Source organism: Molothrus aeneus, unplaced genomic scaffold, assembly GCF_037042795.1.
Source record: "Molothrus aeneus isolate 106 unplaced genomic scaffold, BPBGC_Maene_1.0 scaffold_70, whole genome shotgun sequence".
NCBI lineage: Eukaryota > Metazoa > Chordata > Aves > Passeriformes > Icteridae > Molothrus > Molothrus aeneus.
In genome coordinates, this window is record NW_027099222.1 from 358,968 (window position 1) to 377,934 (window position 18,967).

The 18,967-nt window shown below is 45.9% G+C and overlaps 1 protein-coding gene across 1 annotated transcript in view; it reads right to left on the reverse strand.

Moving 5' to 3' along the window:
* The window catches only part of TRIM28 (tripartite motif containing 28), a 30,619-nt gene extending 13,588 nt beyond the window's left edge, over positions 1 to 17,031 (reverse strand). Inside the window, exons 1-7 of the mRNA XM_066571482.1 lie at positions 16,833 to 17,031; positions 16,061 to 16,146; positions 15,847 to 15,979; positions 13,297 to 13,468; positions 4,052 to 4,168; positions 2,444 to 2,558; positions 523 to 669 (exon numbers count right to left, since the gene is read on the reverse strand). Of these exons, the coding sequence (XP_066427579.1) occupies positions 523 to 669; positions 2,444 to 2,558; positions 4,052 to 4,168; positions 13,297 to 13,468; positions 15,847 to 15,979; positions 16,061 to 16,146; positions 16,833 to 17,031 (969 nt within the window). The remainder of the gene's footprint in view (positions 1 to 522; positions 670 to 2,443; positions 2,559 to 4,051; positions 4,169 to 13,296; positions 13,469 to 15,846; positions 15,980 to 16,060; positions 16,147 to 16,832) is intronic.
* Between the last annotated feature and the right edge of the window lie 1,936 nt (positions 17,032 to 18,967).

An 18,967-nucleotide genomic window follows, 5' to 3' on the forward strand; every position in this document is an offset into this window, starting at 1 on the left:
AGGGCGGTGCCGTGGGGTACATTTGGGGTACATTTGGGGTATTTTTTGGGGTTTTCCCTCACCAGCCTCCGGGACAGCAGCAGGGCGGTGCCGTGGGGTATTTTTGGGGTATTTTTGGAGTATTTTTGGGGTTTTCTCTCACCAGCCTCCGGGACAGCAGCAGGGCGGTGCCGTGGGGTACATTTGGGGTATTTTTGGGGTACATTTGGGGTACATTTGGGGTATTTTTTTGGGGTTTTCTCTCACCAGCCTCCGGGACAGCAGCAGGGCGGTGCCGTGGGGTACATTTGGGGTACATTTGGGGTACATTTGGGGTATTTTTTGGGGTTTTCTCTCACCAGCCTCCGGGACAGCAGCAGGGCGGTGCCGTGGGGTACATTTGGGGTACATTTGGGGTACATTTGGGGTATTTTTTGGGGTTTTCTCTCACCAGCCTCCGGGACAGCAGCAGGGCGGTGCCGTGGGGTACATTTGGGGTACATTTGGGGTATTTAGGGGTATTTTTTTGGGGTTTTCTCTCACCAGCCTCCGGGAGAGCAGCAGGGCGGTGCCGTGGCGCCCGTGCAGCGCGCGGGCCCCGAATCGCAGCGCGTGCTCCTGCAGCCGCCGCGCCCGGCTCAGCTCCCGACGCTGCCGCTCCAGGCGCTGCCGCCGGCCCTCGGTGACGCGCTGGGGACACACGGGGGGGACACACGGGGGGGACACACGGGGGGGACACACGGGGGGGACACGGATGAGGCCAAAGCTGGGTTATTAGATATAAATTATAAATATATTTAAAATATATATAAATAATAATGATAAAATTTTAACTAAAATAATAATAAAAATCTGGACTAAATAATTATATATAAATACTTATTATTATTATTATTATTATTATTATTATTATTATTATTATTATTATTATTATTATTATTATTATTATTAATAATAATAATAATAATAATAATAATAATAATAATAATAATAATAATAATAATAAATTATATATACTAATACTAATACTAATACTAATACTAATACTAATACTAATAAGTATTTATATATAATTATTTAGTCCAGGTTTTTATTATTATTTTAGTTAAAATTTTATCATTATTATTTATATATAATTCTTATTATAATTTATTTATAAATATCGTGTTTACATAATTATTCAGTCCAAATTTTTAATTATTTTAGTTAAAATTTTATAATCATTATTTATATATATCTATAAATATAATCATAATTTTTATATTATTATTATTATTATTATTATTATTATTATTATTATTATTATTATTATTATTATTATTATTATTAATAATAATAATAATAATAATAATACTAATAATACTAATAATACTAATAATACTAATAATACTAATACTAATACTAATACTAATAATAATAATAATAATAATTTTTATATAATTATTTAGTCCAGATTTTTATTATTATTTTAGTTAAAATTTTATCATTATTATTTATATATATTTTAAATATAATTATAATTTATATATAATTCTTATTATAATTTATTTATAAATATTGTGTTTACATAATTATTCAGTCCAAATTTTTAATTATTTTAGTTAAAATTTTATGATCATTATTTATATATATCTATAAATATAATCATAATTTATATATAATTATGATTATGATTATGATTATGATTATGATTAATAATAATAATAATAATAATAATAATAATAATAATAATAATAATAATAATAATAATAATAATAATAATAAGTATTTTTATATAATTATTTAGTCCAGATTTTTATTATTATTTTAGTTTAAAATTTTATAATTATTATTTTTATATATATAAACATAGTAAAATTATTATGTATATATTATTATTATTTGTTTATAATTATTATTGATGCATAATTATTTAGTCCTAATTGTGATTAATACTTTAGTTAAAATTTTATAATTATTATACATATATATTATTACTTCAATATAATTATTATAATAATTTATTTATAATTATTATTTATAATTATTTAGTCCACAGTTTTATCATTATTTCCATAATCAGTATTTTAGTCCAAAATATTATTATTATTATTATTATTATTATTATTATTATTATTATTATTATTATTATTATTATTATTATTATTATTATTATTATTTGGACAATGTGAGACAACAGAGACAAACACAGAAATAAATGAACCTTTCCCATTGATTAATTTGGATTTTTCATTGATCTTTGTCACCACTGACACTCAGGGGACACTCAGGGGACACTCAGGGACACTCAGGGAAGGATTTTGGTCACAAAAATTAAAACCTTTCCCACTGATTAATTTGGATTTCTGGCTGATTCTTTACACCGGCAGTGTCACCATGGCAGTGACACTCAGGGGACACTCAGGGGACACTCGAGGGACACTCGGGGACACTCGGGGACACTCGGGGGCGGTGGCACTCTCACCTGGACGTCCCCCACGAGGGCCTTGGCGCGCTGGTTGAGCTCCCTCATGACCTGCAGGATGGCCAGCTTGACCTCCACCTGCAGCCGCTTCTGCGCGTCCGACACGCGCCGGGAGCTGGGGACACCGAGGGGACACTTGGGGACACCGAGGGGACACGGAGGGGACACTCAGGGGACAGGGAGGGGACACACGGGGGACACGGAGGGGACAGGGAGGGGACAGGGAGGGGACACACAGGGGACAGGGAGGGGACATGGAGGGGACACTTGGGGACAGGGAGGGGACACTTGGGGACACTCAGGGACACACGGGGACATGGAGAGGACACTTGGGGACACACAGGGGACACTCAGGGGACACTTGGGGACACACAGGAGACATGGAGGGGACATGGAGGGGACACTTGGGGACAGGGAGGTGACACTTGGGGACATGGAGGGGGCAGGGTGGGGACACGGAGGGGACACACAGGAGACAGGGAGGGGACACTTGGGGACATGGAGGGGACACTCAGGGGACAGGCAGGGATGCTCAGTGACACACTGGGGACATTCGGGACAATGAGGGACACTCAGGGACACTCATTGGACGTGGAGGGGACACTCAGGGGACAGGAAGGGAACACGCAGGGGACAGGGAGGGGACACTTGGGGACATGGAGGAGACATGGAGGGGACACATGGGGGACAGGGAGGGGACAGGGAGGGGACACACAGGGGACAGGGAGGGGACACTTGGGGACACGGAGGGGACACACGGGGGACAGGGGGGGACAGGGAGGGGACACTCAGGGGACATGGAGGGGACACTGGGACACTCAGGGGAAAATGAGAGACACTCAGGGACATGGTGACAATCAGGGACACAGGGGACACTCAAGGGACACTCAGGGACAGGGAGGTGACACAGGTGACACTCGGGGACACTCAGAGACACTCAGGGACAGGGAGGTGACACAGGGGACACTCGGGGACACTCGGGGACACTCGGGGACACCGAGGTGACACTTGGGGACACTGACCAGGCGTGCAGCTGGGCGCTGCAGCAGGGAACACTCAAGGACACTCAGGGGACAATGAGGGACACAGGTGACACTCAGGGGACACTCGGGGACACTCAGATGACACAGGTGACACTCGGGGACACTCGGGGACACTTGGGGACACTTGGGGACACTGAGGTGACACAGGGAACACTCAGGGACACTCAGATGACACAGGTGACACTCAGGGACACTGAGGTGACATTTGGGGACACTGACCAGGCGTGCAGCTGGGCGCTGCAGCAGGGAACACTCAGGGACACTCAGGGGACAATGAGGGACACAGGTGACACAGGTGACACAGGGGACACTCGGGGACACTCAGGGACACTCAGGGGACAATGAGGGACACAGGTGACACTCAGGGACACTCAGGGGACACTCGGGGACACCGAGGTGACACTCGGGGACACTGACCAGGCGTGCAGCTGGGCGCTGCAGCGCTGCAGCTCGCTGTGCTTCCCTGCCAGACACTGCAGCAGGGGACACTCAGGGGACACTCAGGGGACAATGAGGGACACAGGTGACACTTGGGGACACCGAGGTGACACTCGGGGACACTGACCAGGCGTGCAGCTGGGCGCTGCAGTGCTGCAGCTCGCTGTGCTTCTCCGCCAGGCGCTGCAGCAGCGCCGACAGCACCGAGCGCTGCTGGAGAACGGCCTCGGCCACGGGCTGGGAGCTGGGGGAGAAAACGGGGGAAAATTGGGGGAAAATTGGGGGGAATTGGGGAAATTGGGGAAAATGGGGGAAATTGGGGAAAAAATGGGAAAATGGGGGAAAATTGGGAAAAAATGGGGGAAAATGGGGGAAAACATGAGGGAAAAGTATGGGGGAAACGGAGGGAAATGGAGGGAAAAGGGGGAGGAAATGGGGGAAAATTGGGAAAAATTGGGAAAAATGGGGGAAAATGGGGGAAATGGGGGAAAATGGGGGGAAATGGGGGAAAAATTGGGAAAATGGGGGGAATGGGGGAAAAATGGGGAAAAATGGGGGAAATGAAAAAAATTGGGAAAATGGGGGGAAATGGGGGAAAAGGGGGGAAATGGGGGAAAAATGGGGGAAAACATGAGGGAAAAGTATGGGGAAAACATGGGGGGAAAATGGAAGGAAAGGGGGGAGGAAAATATGGGGAAAATTGGGGGGAAATGGAGAAAATGTGAGAAAAACATGGAGGGAAATGGGGAGAAATGGGGGAAATTGGGGAAAATGGGGAAAACATGGGGAAAATTGGGGAAGAGCGTGGGGGGGAAATGGGGGAAAATGGTGGGAAATGGGGAAAAATGGGGGAAAATATAGGGAAAACATGGGGGAAATGGGAAATGGGGGAAGAGCAGGGGGGGAATGGAGGGAAATGGGGGAAAATGGGGGGAAATGGGGAAAATTGGGGGAAAAGGGGAAAAATGGGGGAAAATGGGGGAAAATGTGGGAAATTATAGGGAAAATGGGGAGAAACATGGGGGGAAATGGGGGAAAAGGGAGGGAAATGGGAAAAAAGGGGGAGGAAATGGGGGAAATGTGGGGGAAATGAGGGAAAAGAGGAAAAAATGGGGGAATACATGGGGGAAATGGGGAGAAAAGGGGGGAAATGGGGAAATGTGGGGGGAAATGGGGAAAATGGGGGAAATTGTGGGGAAATGGGGAGAAAAGGGAGGGAAATGGGAAAATGAGGGGAAACATGGAGGGGAAATTGGGGGAATGGGGAAAACATGGGGGAAATGGGGAAAATGGAGAAAATGTGGGGGAAATGGGGAAAAATGCGGGAAAATGGGGGAAAAATGGGGAAAAATGGGGGAATTGGGGGAAAATGGGGGAAAACATGAGGGAAAAGTATGGGGGAAACATGGGGGGAAAATGGAGGGAAAAGGGGGAGGAAATGGGGGAAATGGGGAAAAAATGGGAAAAATGGGGGGAAATGGGGAAAAAATGGGGGAAAATGGGGAAAACATGAGGGAAAAGTATGGGGGAAACGGAGGGAAATGGAGGGAAAAGGGGGAGGAAATGGGGGAAATGGGGAAAATGGGGAAAAATGGGGAAAAATTGGGAAAAATGGGTTGGTTCAAACAACGTTTGGTTATTTTAAACACAGCACCCAGTCGTGAGGGACGACGCCACAGAGCTCGACTGATAAACTCAAACCTTCCTAAAATCCCGCAGGATGAATTTAAAAAGACAAAAAAAAAAAAAAACCCCACAAAAACGCTAAAACTATTGCTCTCATTGCCTTGGCTCCTCTGCAGGTTAAGGAATTTTTTTGCTGCTTTGGCGCTGTTGGAAATTTTGCTGTGTTTGAGGCTCGGCCTCTGCAAATTCCCCAAAGGCCTCTGGTTTTATGGATGGGGAAAAATGGGGGGGAAATGGGGGAAAAGGGGGAAAACATGGGGGGGAAATGGGGAAAAATGGAGAAAACATGGGGGGGAAATGGGGGGAATAGGAAAAATGGGGGGAAATGGGGAAAAATGGAGAAAACGTGGGGGAAATTGGGGGAAATGGGGGAAAAATGGGAGGAAATGCAGAAAACATGGGGGAAATGGGGGAATAGGAAAAAGTGGGGGGAAATTGGGAAAATGGGGGGAAATTAGGGGAAATGGGGAAAATGGAGAAAACGTGGGGGAAATGGGGAAAGCACGGGGGGAAATTGGGGAGAAAAGGGGGAAATGGGAAAATGGGGGAAAATATGGGGGAAATGGGGAAAAATGGAGAATATGTGGAGGAAAAATGGAGAAAACATGAGGGAAATGGGGGAAAATGGAGAAAACATGAGGGAAATGGGGAAAAATGGGGGAAATTGGGGTGAAAATGGGGGAAAACCCAGGGAGAAAAGGGGAAAATGGGGAAACATGGGGGGGAAATGGGGAAAAATGGAGAAAACATGGGGGAAATGGGGGAAACAGGAAAAAATGGGGGGAAATGGGGAAAAATGGAGAAAACATGGGGGAAATGGGGGAAACAGGAAAAAATGGGGGGAAATGGGGAAAAATGGGGGAAATGGGGAAAAATGGAGAAAACATGGGGGGAAAAGGGGGGAAACATGGGGGAAACATGGGGGAAATTGGGGAAATTGGGAAAATGGGGGAAACGGGGGGGAAATGGGAAAAAATTGAGAAAACATGGGGGGAATTGGAAAAAATGGGGGAAAATGGGGAAAATGGAGAAAAGGTGGAGGAAATGGGGGAAATGGTGAAAAATGGAGAAAACAAGGGGGAAATGGGGGGAAATAGGAAAAATGGGGGAAATGGGGAAAAACATGGGGGAAATTGGGGAGAAAATGGGGGAAATTGGGGAAATGAGGGAAAACACAGGGAGAAAAGGGGGAAATGGGAAAATGGGGGGAAATGGGGGGGAAATGGGGAAAATGGAGCAAACATGGGGGGAATGGGAAAAAATGGGGGGAAATGGAGAAAAATGGAGGAAACATTGGGGAAATGGGGGGAAATGGAGAAAATGTAGAGGAAATGGGGGAAATTGGGGTGAAAATGGGGGAAATTGAGGGAAATGGGGGAAATTGGGATAAATGGGGAAAATAAAGCAAGAAATGGGGAGCAATTGGGAAAATGAGGGAAAACCCAGGGAGAAAAGGGGGAAATGGGGGAAACGTGGGGGAAAATGGGGGGAATGGGAAAAAAAATTGGGGAAAATGAAGGAAAATTGAGAAAATGTGGAGGAAATGGGGGAAATTGGGAAAATGGGGGAAAACCCAGGGAGAAAAGGGGGAAATGGGGAAAAACGGGGGAAAATGGAGAAAATGTGGAGGAAATGGGGGAAATGGGGAAAAATGGGGGGAAATGGGGAAAAATGGGGGAAATGGGGAAAAATGGGGGGAAATGTGGAGGAAATGGGGGGAATAGGAAAAAATGGGGGGAAATGGGAAAAATTGAGAAAATGTGGAGGAAAGGGGGGAAAAGGGGGGAAAAGGGGGGAAAATGAGAAAACAAGGGGGAAATGGGGGGAATAGGAAAAACACGGGGGAAATAGGAAAAACACGGGGGAAATTGGGGAGAAAATGGGGGAAATTGGGAAAATGAGGGAAAACACAGGGAGAAAAGGGGGAAATGGGAAAATGGGGGGGAAATGGGGAAAAATGGGGGGGAAATGGAGAAAATGTGGAGGAAATGGGGAAAATGGGGAAAAATGGGGGGAAATGGGAAAAAGGGGAAATTGGGGGAAATGGGGGAAATAGGAAAAAATGGGGGAAATGGGGAAAAATGGAGAAAACATGGGGGAAATGGGGGGAAATGAGGGGAAATGGGGAAAATGGAGAAAACATGGGGGAAATGGGGAAAAATGGAGAAAATGTGGAGGAAATGGGGGGAATGGGGAAAAATGGGGGGAAATGGGGAAAAATGGGGGGAAATGGGGGGAAATGGGGAAAAATGGAGAAAATGTGGAGGAAATGGGGGGAATGGGGAAAAATGGGGGGAAATGGGACAAAATTGAGAAAACATGGGGGAAATGGGGGGAAATGGAAAAAAACGGGGAAAATTGGGGGGAAAATTGGGGCGAAAATGGGGGAAAATGGGGAGGAACACGGGGGGAAATGGGGATGAATGGGGAAAATTAGGCAAAAATGGAGGAGAAAATGAGGGAAAAGGGAAGGGAAAAGGGAAAAAGGGAAAGAGGTGGGAAAAGAGCAGGAAAAGGGGGAAGGAAGAGAAAGGGAGGAGGAAAAGGGGAGGAAATTAAAAAGGAAAAAAAGGGGAAAGGAAAAATGGGAAAGGAAAAATGGGAAAAGAAAAGGGGGGAAATTTAAAAGGGGAAAAATGAAAAGGAAAAATAGGAAAAAAGGAAAAGGGAAAGGGAAAAAGGGAAAAAGGAAAAAGGGGAAAAGAAAAAGGGAGAAAATTTAAAAGGGGAAAAAGGGAAAAGGGGAAAAAGGGAAAAGGGGAAAAGGGGGAAAGAAAAAATGGGAAAAGAAAAAGGGAGAAAAAGTGGGAAAAGGAAAAAGGGGGAAAATTACAAAGGGGAAAAAGGGAAAAGAAAAAGGGAAAAGGAAAAAGGGGAAAAGGAAAAAGGGGAAAGGAAAAATAAGAACAAAAGGAAAAGGAAAAAGGGGAAAGGAAAAAAATGGGAAAGGAAAAAAATGGGAAAGGAAAAAAATGGGAAAAGAAAAAGGGAGAAAATTTAAAAGGGGAAAAATGAAAAGGGGGAAAAGGAAAAAGGGGGAAAGGAAAAAGGGGGAAAGGAAAAATAAGAATAAAAGGAAAAGGAAAAAGGGGAAAGGAAAAAGGGGAAATGGGGAAATGGGAAAAGAAAAAGGGAGAAAATTTAAAAGGGGAAAAATGAAAAAGGGGAAAAGGAAAAATAGGAAAAAAAGGAAAAGGGGAAAAGGGGAAAAGGGGAAAAGGAAAAAATGGGAAAAGAAAAAGGGAGAAAATTTAAAAGGGGAAAAAAGGAAAAGGGGGAAAGGAAAAAGGGGGAAAGGAAAAGGGGAAAAGGAAAAGGGAGAAAATTTAAAAGGGGAAAAGGAAAAAGGGGAAAAGGAAAAGGGGAAAGGAAAAAGGGGAAAAGGAAAAATAGGAAAAAAAGGAAAAGGAAAAGGGGAAAAGGAAAAGGGAGAAAATTTAAAAGGGGAAAAGGAAAAAGGGGAAAAGGAAAAAGGAAAAGGAAAAGGGGAAAGGAAAAAGGGGAAAAGGAAAAATAGGAAAAAAAGGAAAAGGAAAAAAGGGGAAAAGGAAAAATGGGAAAAGAAAAAGGGAGAAAATTTAAAAGGGGAAAAATGAAAAGGGGGAAAAGGGAAAAGGGGAAAGGAAAAATGAGGAAAAGGAAAAATGGAAAAAAGGGAAAAAAGGGAGGAAAAAGTGGGAGAAAAGGGGGAGAGAAAGGAAAAATGAAGTTTCTCAGCTCATTACCCATTAATGCGCTAATTAATCCTCATTAGGCCTCAATTATCTAATTAGCTCAGCAAATTAAGGGGTTTTTGTTAATGAGATGCCCCAGGTAAGAGATTCTGTCCTTTAATCCTTAATTGCATTAATTACATTAATTAGGGCAGATCTTCCCCAATAAAAATCCTTCCTTACTCGGTCATTAATGCCATTAATGAAGTAATGAGCTAATTAAGGAGGTAATCCAGCTAATTAAAGATGTGCTCAGCCAAGCAATCAAAGCAATTTTGCCCAATTAAAAGCAGCAAAGCCATAAAGAAAACTCAATTAAAATTGATTAAGAATTAATTAGTTTAAGCCATCAATAACGTTGTTAATTGATTAGTGACTAATTAGCGCCCTCCAGGTCAGGCCACGCCCCCTTTGTTAATTAATTCCCACCTTGGCCAACACTTCAGGGCCTTCCCAATTAACGAGGTTTGAGACAATCAGGGAGAGACTCAGTAATTAAAGCAGTAATTAAAGCAGTAATGAACTCAGTAATTAAAGCAGTAATTAAAGCAGTAATAGAATCAATAATAGAATCAGTAATTAAAGCAGTAATTAAATCGGTATTAAAATCAGTGATTAAATCAGCAATTAAAGCAGTGATAGAATCAGTAATTAATCCCTAATTAAAGCAATGATGATAGAATCAGTAATTAGTCACTAATTAAAGCAGTGATAGAATCAGTAATTAATAACTAATTAAAGCAGTGATAGAATCAGTAATTAAATCCCTAATAAAATCAGTAATTACGTCAGTAATAAATGAAGTAATTATATCAGTAATTAAATCAGTGATAGCATCAGTAGTTAAATCAGTATGGAATCAGTAATTAATCCCTAATTAAAGCAATGATAGAATCAGTAATTAAATCCCTAATTAAAGCAGTGACAGCATCAGTAGCTAAATCAGTAATGAAATCAGTAATTAAATCAGTAATTAAATCAATTTTTAAGTCACTAATTAAATCAGTAATTAAATCCATAATAAGTAATTAAATCGGTAATAAATTAAGTAATTAAATCAGTAGTAAATTAAGTAATTAAATCCCTAATTAAAGCAGTGATAGCACCAGTAGTTAAATCAGTAATAGAATCAGTAATTAGTCACTAATTAAAGCAGTGATAGAATCAGTAATTAAATCCCTAATTAAAGCAATGATGGCACCAGTAATTAAATCAGTAATAGAATCAGTAATTAATCCCTAATTAAAACAATGATGATAGAATCAGTAATTAAATCAGTAATTAAAGCAGTGATAGCACCAGTAGTTAACTCAGTAATGGAATCAGTAATTAATCCCTAATTAAAGCAGTGATAGAATCAGTAATTAAATCCCTAATTAAAACAACGATAGAATCAGTAATTAATCCCTAATTAAAGCAGTGACAGAATCAGTAGCTAAATCAGTAATGGAATCAGTAATTAATCACTAATTAAAGCAGTAATAGAATCAGTAATTAAATCCCTAATTAAAGCAGTGATAGAATCAGTAGCTAAATCAGTAATGGTATCAGTAATTAAATCAGTAATTAAATAAATTTTAAAATCTCTAATTAAATCAGTAATTAAACCAGTAATAGAATCAGTAATTAAATCCATCATAAAATAAGTAATTAACTCAGTAATAAATTAAGTAATTAAACCAGTATTTAAACCAGTGATAGAATCAGTAGTTAAATCAGTAACGGGATCAGTAATTAATCACTAATTAAAGCAGTGATAGAATCAGTAATTAATCCCTAATTAAAGCAATGATAGAATCAGTAATTAAATTCCTAATTAAAACAATGATAGAATCAGTAATTAATCCCTAATTAAAGCAATGATGATAGAATCAGTAATTAATAACTAATTAAAGCAGTGATAGCATCAGAAGCTAAATCAGTAATGGGATCAGTAATTAATCCCTAATTAAAGCAGTGATAGAATCAGTAATTAATCCCTAATTAAAGCAGGGACAGAATCAGTAATTAAATCCCTAATTAAAACAATGATGATAGAATCAGTTATTAATCCCTAATTAAAGCAATGATGCTAGAACCAGTAATTAATCCCTAATTAAACCAGTGATAGCACCAGTAGTTAAATCAGTAATAGAATCAGTAATTAGTCACTAATTAAAGCAGTGATAGAATCAGTAATTAAATCCCTAATTAAAGCAATGATAGAATCAGTAATTAATCCCTAATTAAAGCAGTGATAGAATCAGTAATTAAATCCCTAATTTAAGCAGTGATAGAATCAGTAATTAATCCCTAATTAAACCAGTGATAGCACCAGTAGTTAACTCAGTAATAAACTCAGTAATTAATCCCTAATTAAAGCAGGCAGTGTTAATTACACCCTCAGCTGGGCACTCAGGGCTGCAGTTACACTCCCCCCCCTCATTAATTAGCACTAATTGCAATTAATTCCATTCATGGCTGCTGTCTGTGCTCCCTCTGCTGGTTACAGTAATGACAGTAATTAATTAATTAATTAGCACTAATTAACGCTAATTACACTCAGGGGTGCTGTGGTGTTCCCTCCAGGATTACATTAATGACAGTAATTACAGTAATTAACGCTCACGGGTGCGGGTCAATGGCAGCAGTAATGACAGTAATTAATTAATTAGCACTAATTAGCGTTAATTAGACTCACGGGTGCAGTCCCATTACAGTAATGACAGCAATTACAGTAATTAACAGTCACGGGTGGGGTCAATGGCAGCAGTAATGACAGCAAGGGTTACAGTAATGACAGTAATTGATTAATTAGCAGTAATTAACGTTAATTAGACTCACAGGTGCAGTCCGTGCGGCACTCCCATTACAGTAATGACAGTAATTAACACCCATGGCTGGGGTCAATGGTTATAGTAATGACAGTAAGGGTTACAGTAATTAATTAATTAGCAGTAATTAACGTTAATTAGACTCACAGGTGCAGTCGGGGTGGCACTCCCATTACAGTAATGACAGTAATTAACAGTCACGGGTGGGTTCAATGGCAGCAGTAATGACAGTAAGGGTTACAGTAATTAATTAATTAGCAGTAATTAACGCGAATTAGACTCACGGGTGCAGTCCCATTACAGTAATGACAGCAATTACAGTAATTAACAGTCATGGGTGGGGTCAATGGCAGCAGTAATGACAGTAATTGATTAATTAGCGGTAATTAGCGTTAATTAGACTCACGGGTGCAGCCGGTGCTCCCGCCGGTGGCACTCCCGTTACAGTAATTACAGTAATTAACAGTCACGGGTGGGGTCAATGGCAGCAGTAATGACAGCAAGGGTTGCAGTAATGACAGTAATTAATGAATTAGCGGTAATTAGCGTTAATTAGACTCACGGGTGCAGCCGGTGCTCCCGCCCGGTGGCACTCCCATTACAGTAATTACAGTAATTAACAGTCACGGGTGGGGTCACTGGCAGCAGTAAGGACAGTAAGGGTTACAGTAATGACAGTAATTGATTAATTAGCGGTAATTAGCGTTAATTAGACTCACGGGTGCAGCCGGTGCTCCCGCCGGTGGCACTCCCGTTACAGTAATTACAGTAATTAACAGTCACGGCTGGGGTCAATGGCAGCAGTAAGGACAGCAAGGGTTACAGTAATTGATTAATTAGCGGTAATTAGCGTTAATTAGACTCACGGGTGCAGCCGGTGCTCCCGCCGGTGGCACTCCCGTTACAGTAATTACAGTAATTAACAGTCACGGCTGGGGTCAATGGCAGCAGTAATGACAGCACGGGTTACAGTAATTGATTAATTAGCGGTAATTAGCGTTAATTAGACTCACGGGTGCAGCCGGTGCTCCCGCCGGTGGCACTCCCGTTACAGTAATTACAGTAATTAACAGTCACGGCTGGGGTCAATGGCAGCAGTAAGGACAGCAAGGGTTACAGTAATTGATTAATTAGCGGTAATTAGCGTTAATTAGACTCACGGGTGCAGCCGGTGCTCCCGCCGGTGGCACTCCCCGCAGGTCAGGCTCTCGCAGGCGCTGCAGAACAGCGACAGCGGCTCCCGGGGGTGCGAGCGGCAGCGCGACGGGAACGGCGCCGGAACGGGAGCCACGGGATCCACGGGATCGACGGGATCCACGGGATTGACGGGATCTGTGGGATTAATGGGATCTGTGGGATTAATGGGATCGATGGGATCAACGGGATTGATGGGATCTGTGGGATTAATGGGATCGGTGGGATTGATGGGATTGACGGGATCCACGGGATCCACGGGATCGACGGGATCAACGGGATTGATGGGATCTGTAGGATCGATGGGATTAATGGGATCGATGGGATCGATGGGATCAATGGGATCAATGGGATCTGTGGGATCAATGGGATCTGTGGGATCAATGGGATCAACAGGATCCACGGGATCCACGGGATCGACGGGATTGATGGGATCTGTGGGATCAATGGGATCGATGGGATCGATGGGATCGACGGGATCCACGGGATCGACGGGATTGATGGGATCTGTGGGATTAATGGGATCGATGGGATCAACAGGATCAACGGGATCGACAGGATCCATGGGATCAACGGGATCCATGAGATCAATGGGATCGATGGGATCTGTGGAGTTAATGGGATCTGTGGGATTAATGGGATCGATGGGATCAACGGGATCCACGGGATCCACGGGATTGATGGGATCTGTGGGATCAGTGGGATCGATGGGATTGATGGGATCGATGGGATCTGTGGGATCTGTGGGATTAAAGGGAGCAATGGGATCGATGGGATCTGTGGGATCAATGGGATTGATGGGATCTGTGGGATTAATGGGATCGGTGGGATCGATGGGATCGGTGGGATCGATGGGAGCAATGGGATCAATGGGAGCAATGGGATCAATGGGATCAATGGGAGCAATGGGATCAATGGGATCGGGAAGGGACGGAGAGCCTGGGGAGAGAGAGAACGGCAGAATTGGAACGGGAGAAACCGGGAATGGGGAAATTGGAATGGAAACAAAAACGGCAACAGGAATGGGGGAATGGGGAAACCTCGGGATAGGACCAAGGGTATTCCCATTGCCATTCCCCATTCCCATTCCCCCATTCCCATTACCATTCCCCCATTCCCATTCCCCCATTTGCATTCCCCCATTCCCCATTTGCATTCCCCCATTCCCATTCCCCCATTCCCCCATTCCCCCATTCCCCCATTCCCCCATTCCCATTCCTGTTCCCCCATTCCCATTCCTGTTCCCCCATTCCCATTCCTGTTCCCCCATTCCCCCATTCCCATTCCCCCATTCCCATTCCCCATTCCCATTCCTGTTCCCCCATTCCCCATTCCCCATTCCTGTTCCCATTCCCCCATTCCCCCATTCCCCCTTTCCCCTTCCCCCATTCCCCCATTCCCATTCCCATTCCCCATTCCCATTCCTCTCTTTTCCCATTCCCATCCCATCTTCCCATTCCCCCATTTCCAATTTCCCAATTTTCCCCATTCCCATTGGGAATGGGGGAATGGGAACAAGAATGGGAATGGGGGAATGGGGAAATGGGATTGGGGGAATGGGGAAATGGGATTGGGGGAATGGGGGAACAGGAATGGGAATGGGGGAATGGGGGAATGGGAATGGGGGAATGGGAATGGGGGAATGGGAATGGGGGAATGGGGGAATGGGGGAATGGGGAATGGGAATGGGGAATGGGAATGGGAATGGGGGAATGGGGGAATGGGAATGGGGAATGGGAAGGGGGAATGGGAATGGGGGAATGGGATTGGGAAAATGGGAATTGAAATGGGGGAAATTGGGAATGGGAATGAGGGGAACTGGGAACATGGAATGGGAATGGGGGAATGGGAATGGGGATGGGGAATGGGGAAATGGGGGAATGGGAATGGGGGAAACTGGGAACATGGAATGGGAGAATGGGAATGGGAACATGAACATGGGAATGGGGGAACTGGATTGGGAAAATGGGAATTGGAATGGGGGAATGGGAATGGGGGAATGGGAACATTAATGGGAATGGGAACAGGAATGGGGAAATGGGGGAAACTGGGAATGGGAACATGGGAATGGGGGAAGGGGGGTAAGGGAATGGGGGAATGAGAATGGGGGAATGGGAACAGGGGAATGGGAATGGGAAATGGGACTTGGAATGGAGGAAACTGGGAATGGGGGAATGGGAATGGAAATGGGAATAGGAAAATTTGAATGGGAATAGAAATGGGAATGGGAATGGGGGAATGGGGGAAATTTGGAATGGGAAAATGGGAATTGGAATGGGAACATGGGAATGCAGTAATGGGGGAATGGGAACGGGGTAGGAATGGGAATGGGAACGTGGGAACGGGGGAATGGGGGAAATTGGGAATGGGAACAGCAATAGGGAAAATTGGGAATGGGGGAAACTGGGAACAGGAACGTGGCAATGGGGGAATGGGAATGGGGGATTGGGTTACAGGAGGTGACACGGGTGACACAGGGAGGTGACAGTGAGGTGACAATGGGTGACATCACTCACCCAGGGGCTGCACGCGGTGCTCCCGGGTGTACCTGACCCTCAGGTGAGCCCCCACGCAGGTGGCGCACAGCGGCTCCGAGCACTCCAGACAGAAGCTGGTGGCGCTGGCGTTGTCCTCGCAGCTGGTGCAGCTCTGGGGACAAGGGACAAGTCCCTCAGACCCCATCAGTTAATTAGGGTTAATTAGCATTAATTAGCGTTAATTAAGCCCTACCTGCCCGCTGGGGCTGGGCTGCAGGAACAGGTTCTCCATGATGTCACCCAGGGGACACTGCTGGTGGCACACGGGACACTCGAACGCTGAGGGGACACGGAGGGGACAGAGTCACAGCAGGGTCACAGTGTCCCCAAGGAGGGGACAGTGCCACACAGGGGTCGGTGTCCCCTCCCCACAGAGCTCCCAGTATCCCCCAGTGACCCCCAGTGCCTCCCAGTATCCCCCACTATCTCCCCGTACCTCCCAGTATCTCCCAGTATCCCCAGTCCCTCCCACCATTCCCATCCCTTAGGTGGGATCCAGGTGTGGCTCCCAGTGCTCCCAGTATCTCCCAGTAACCTCCAGTGCTCCCAGCAACCCCCAGTATCTCCCAGTGTTGCCAGGATCCCCAGTAACACCCAGTGCTCCCAGTAAACCCCAGCGCTTCCCAGTAATCTCCAGTAAACTCCAGCAATCCCAATAACTCCCAGCATCCCCCAGTGCTCCCAGTATCTCCCAGTGCTCCCAGTAACTCCCAGTATCCCCCAGTATCTCCCAGTGCTCCCAGTAATCCCAGTAACCCCCATTATCTCCCAGTGGCTCCCACTGTTCCCAGTAATCCCCAGTGCTCCCAGTATCCCCAGTCCCCCATCTCCCCTCACCGTTCCCATGCTCGCTCCCGATGCAGCCCCGGCACACGGAGTGCAGGCACGGCAGCAGCCGCGGCTCCCAGTGCTCCCAGTATCCCCCAGTATCCCCCAGTGTTCCCATTAACCCCATCTCCCCTCACCGTTCTTGTCTCCATGCTCGCTCCCGATGCAGCCCCGGCACACGGAATGCAGGCAGGGCAGCAGCCGCGGTTCCCGCTGCGGGCTCAGGCGTTTTCTGCAGGCCCCGCAGAGCTCCAGCAGCCCCAGCGGCTCGGGCAGCTCCGCTCCGGTGGCCCCGGGGCCGCTCCCGAGCGCTGCCGCCACCTGAGGCGCCGCCATGGTGGCCGCGTCCCCCTCACGCTGGGCACGGCCTCCTGCTCCCGCCCCCGAGCCGCCCCGCGACCAATCACTGCCCGCGCTGACTGATTGACGCTGTAACTAGCCAATAGAAGGGCGGAAGGGCGGGGATTAGCAGGGATTGACAGCGGGCGGGAGCAATGAGAGAGGAGAAGGCGGGAAGGAAAGGGCGGGAAGAGACCTCCGGCACGTGAAGGCGAACGGGCCAATCAGCGCGCAGAGCGGGCGGAGCTGAGCCAATCAGCGGCCGGAGCGCCCTGGGGAAGGCGGGGACTTCTTGGACGGAGCGGCCAATCGGCATCGGCGCGCTGCGAGGAGGCGGGGCCGTTGATGTGATGGACAGCTGGACAATCCAATGGGGAGCAGAACTGGGGAGGGACTGGGAATACTGGGAGGTACTGGGGGTTACTGGGAATTACTGGGATCACTGCGAGCTCGGAGCACTAGGGAGGCACGGGGTTACTGGGAATTACTGGGAGTTACTGGGAGCACTGGGAGTTACTGGGGGTTACTGGGGGTTACTGGGGGTTACTGGGAGTTAATGGGATTTACTGGGAGCACTGGGGGTTACTGGGAGTTACTGGGAATTACTGGGAGTTACTGGGGTTACTTGGATCACTGGGAATTACTGGGAGCACTGGGGGTAAATGGGATTGATGGGAGTTACTGGGAGTTACCGGTGATTACTGGGGGTTACTGGGAGCACTGGGAGATACTGGGATCACAGGGAATTACTGGAACTTACTGGAAATTACTGGGCGAACTGGGAATTACTGGGATCACTGGGAGTTACTGGGGATCATTAAGAGTCACTGTGATCATGGGGGATTACTGGGATCACTGGGGGTTACTGGGTATTAATGGAAATTACTGGGAGTTACTGGAGATTAATGGGGATTACTGGGAGTTACTGGAAATTACTGGGATCACTGGAGGTTACTGAGAGCACTGGGAGTCACTTGGATCGCTGGGAGATACTGGGAATTACTGGGGATTAATGGAATCACTGGGAATACTGGGAGCACTGGGGGTTGCTGGATGTTACTGGGAGTTACTGGATTCACTGGGAGATACTGGGACAGAGCTGAGCAGGTGACACAGCACAGGTGACATCAATTTTAATGTAAAAACCAGCAAAAACAGCACCAAAAGTGTCCCTAAACCCCCTGGGGTCATTGTCACCATCGGGGGGACAGGAGGGAGGCCAGTCCCAGGTCCATCCCCAGCTCCTGGGTCACTCTCAGGTGTCCCTGGATCCTTCTCCAGGTGCGACACCTCAACTCCATCCAGCCCTCCGGGCATCTCCATGGCCTCTCATGGTCCATCCGTCCAATCATCTCTATGGCCAATCACAGCGTGGTCCATTCATCCAATCATCTCCATGGCCATTCATGGTCCATTCATCCAATCATCTCCATGGCCTCTCATGCTCCATCCGTCCAATCATCTCCATGGCCTCTCATGGTCCATTCATCCAATCATCTCCATGGCCACTCATGGTCCATTCATCCAATCATCTCCATGGCCTCTCATGGTCCATCCGTCCAATCATCTCCATGGCCTCTCATGGTCCATCTATCTGTCCAATCATCTCCATGACCACTCATGGTCCATCCATCCAATTGTCTCCATGGCCTCTCATGGCCCATCCGTCCAATCATCTCCATGGCCTCTCATGGTCCATCCATCCAATCATCTCCATGGCCTCTCATGCTCCATCCGTCCAATCATCTCCATGGCCTCTCATGGTCCATTCATCCAATCATCTCCATGGCCACTCATGGTCCATTCATCCAATCATCTCCATGGCCACTCATGGTCCATTCATCCAATCATCTCCATGGCCTCTCATGCTCCATCCGTCCAATCATCTCCATGGCCTCTCATGGTCCATTCATCCAATCATCTCCATGACCAA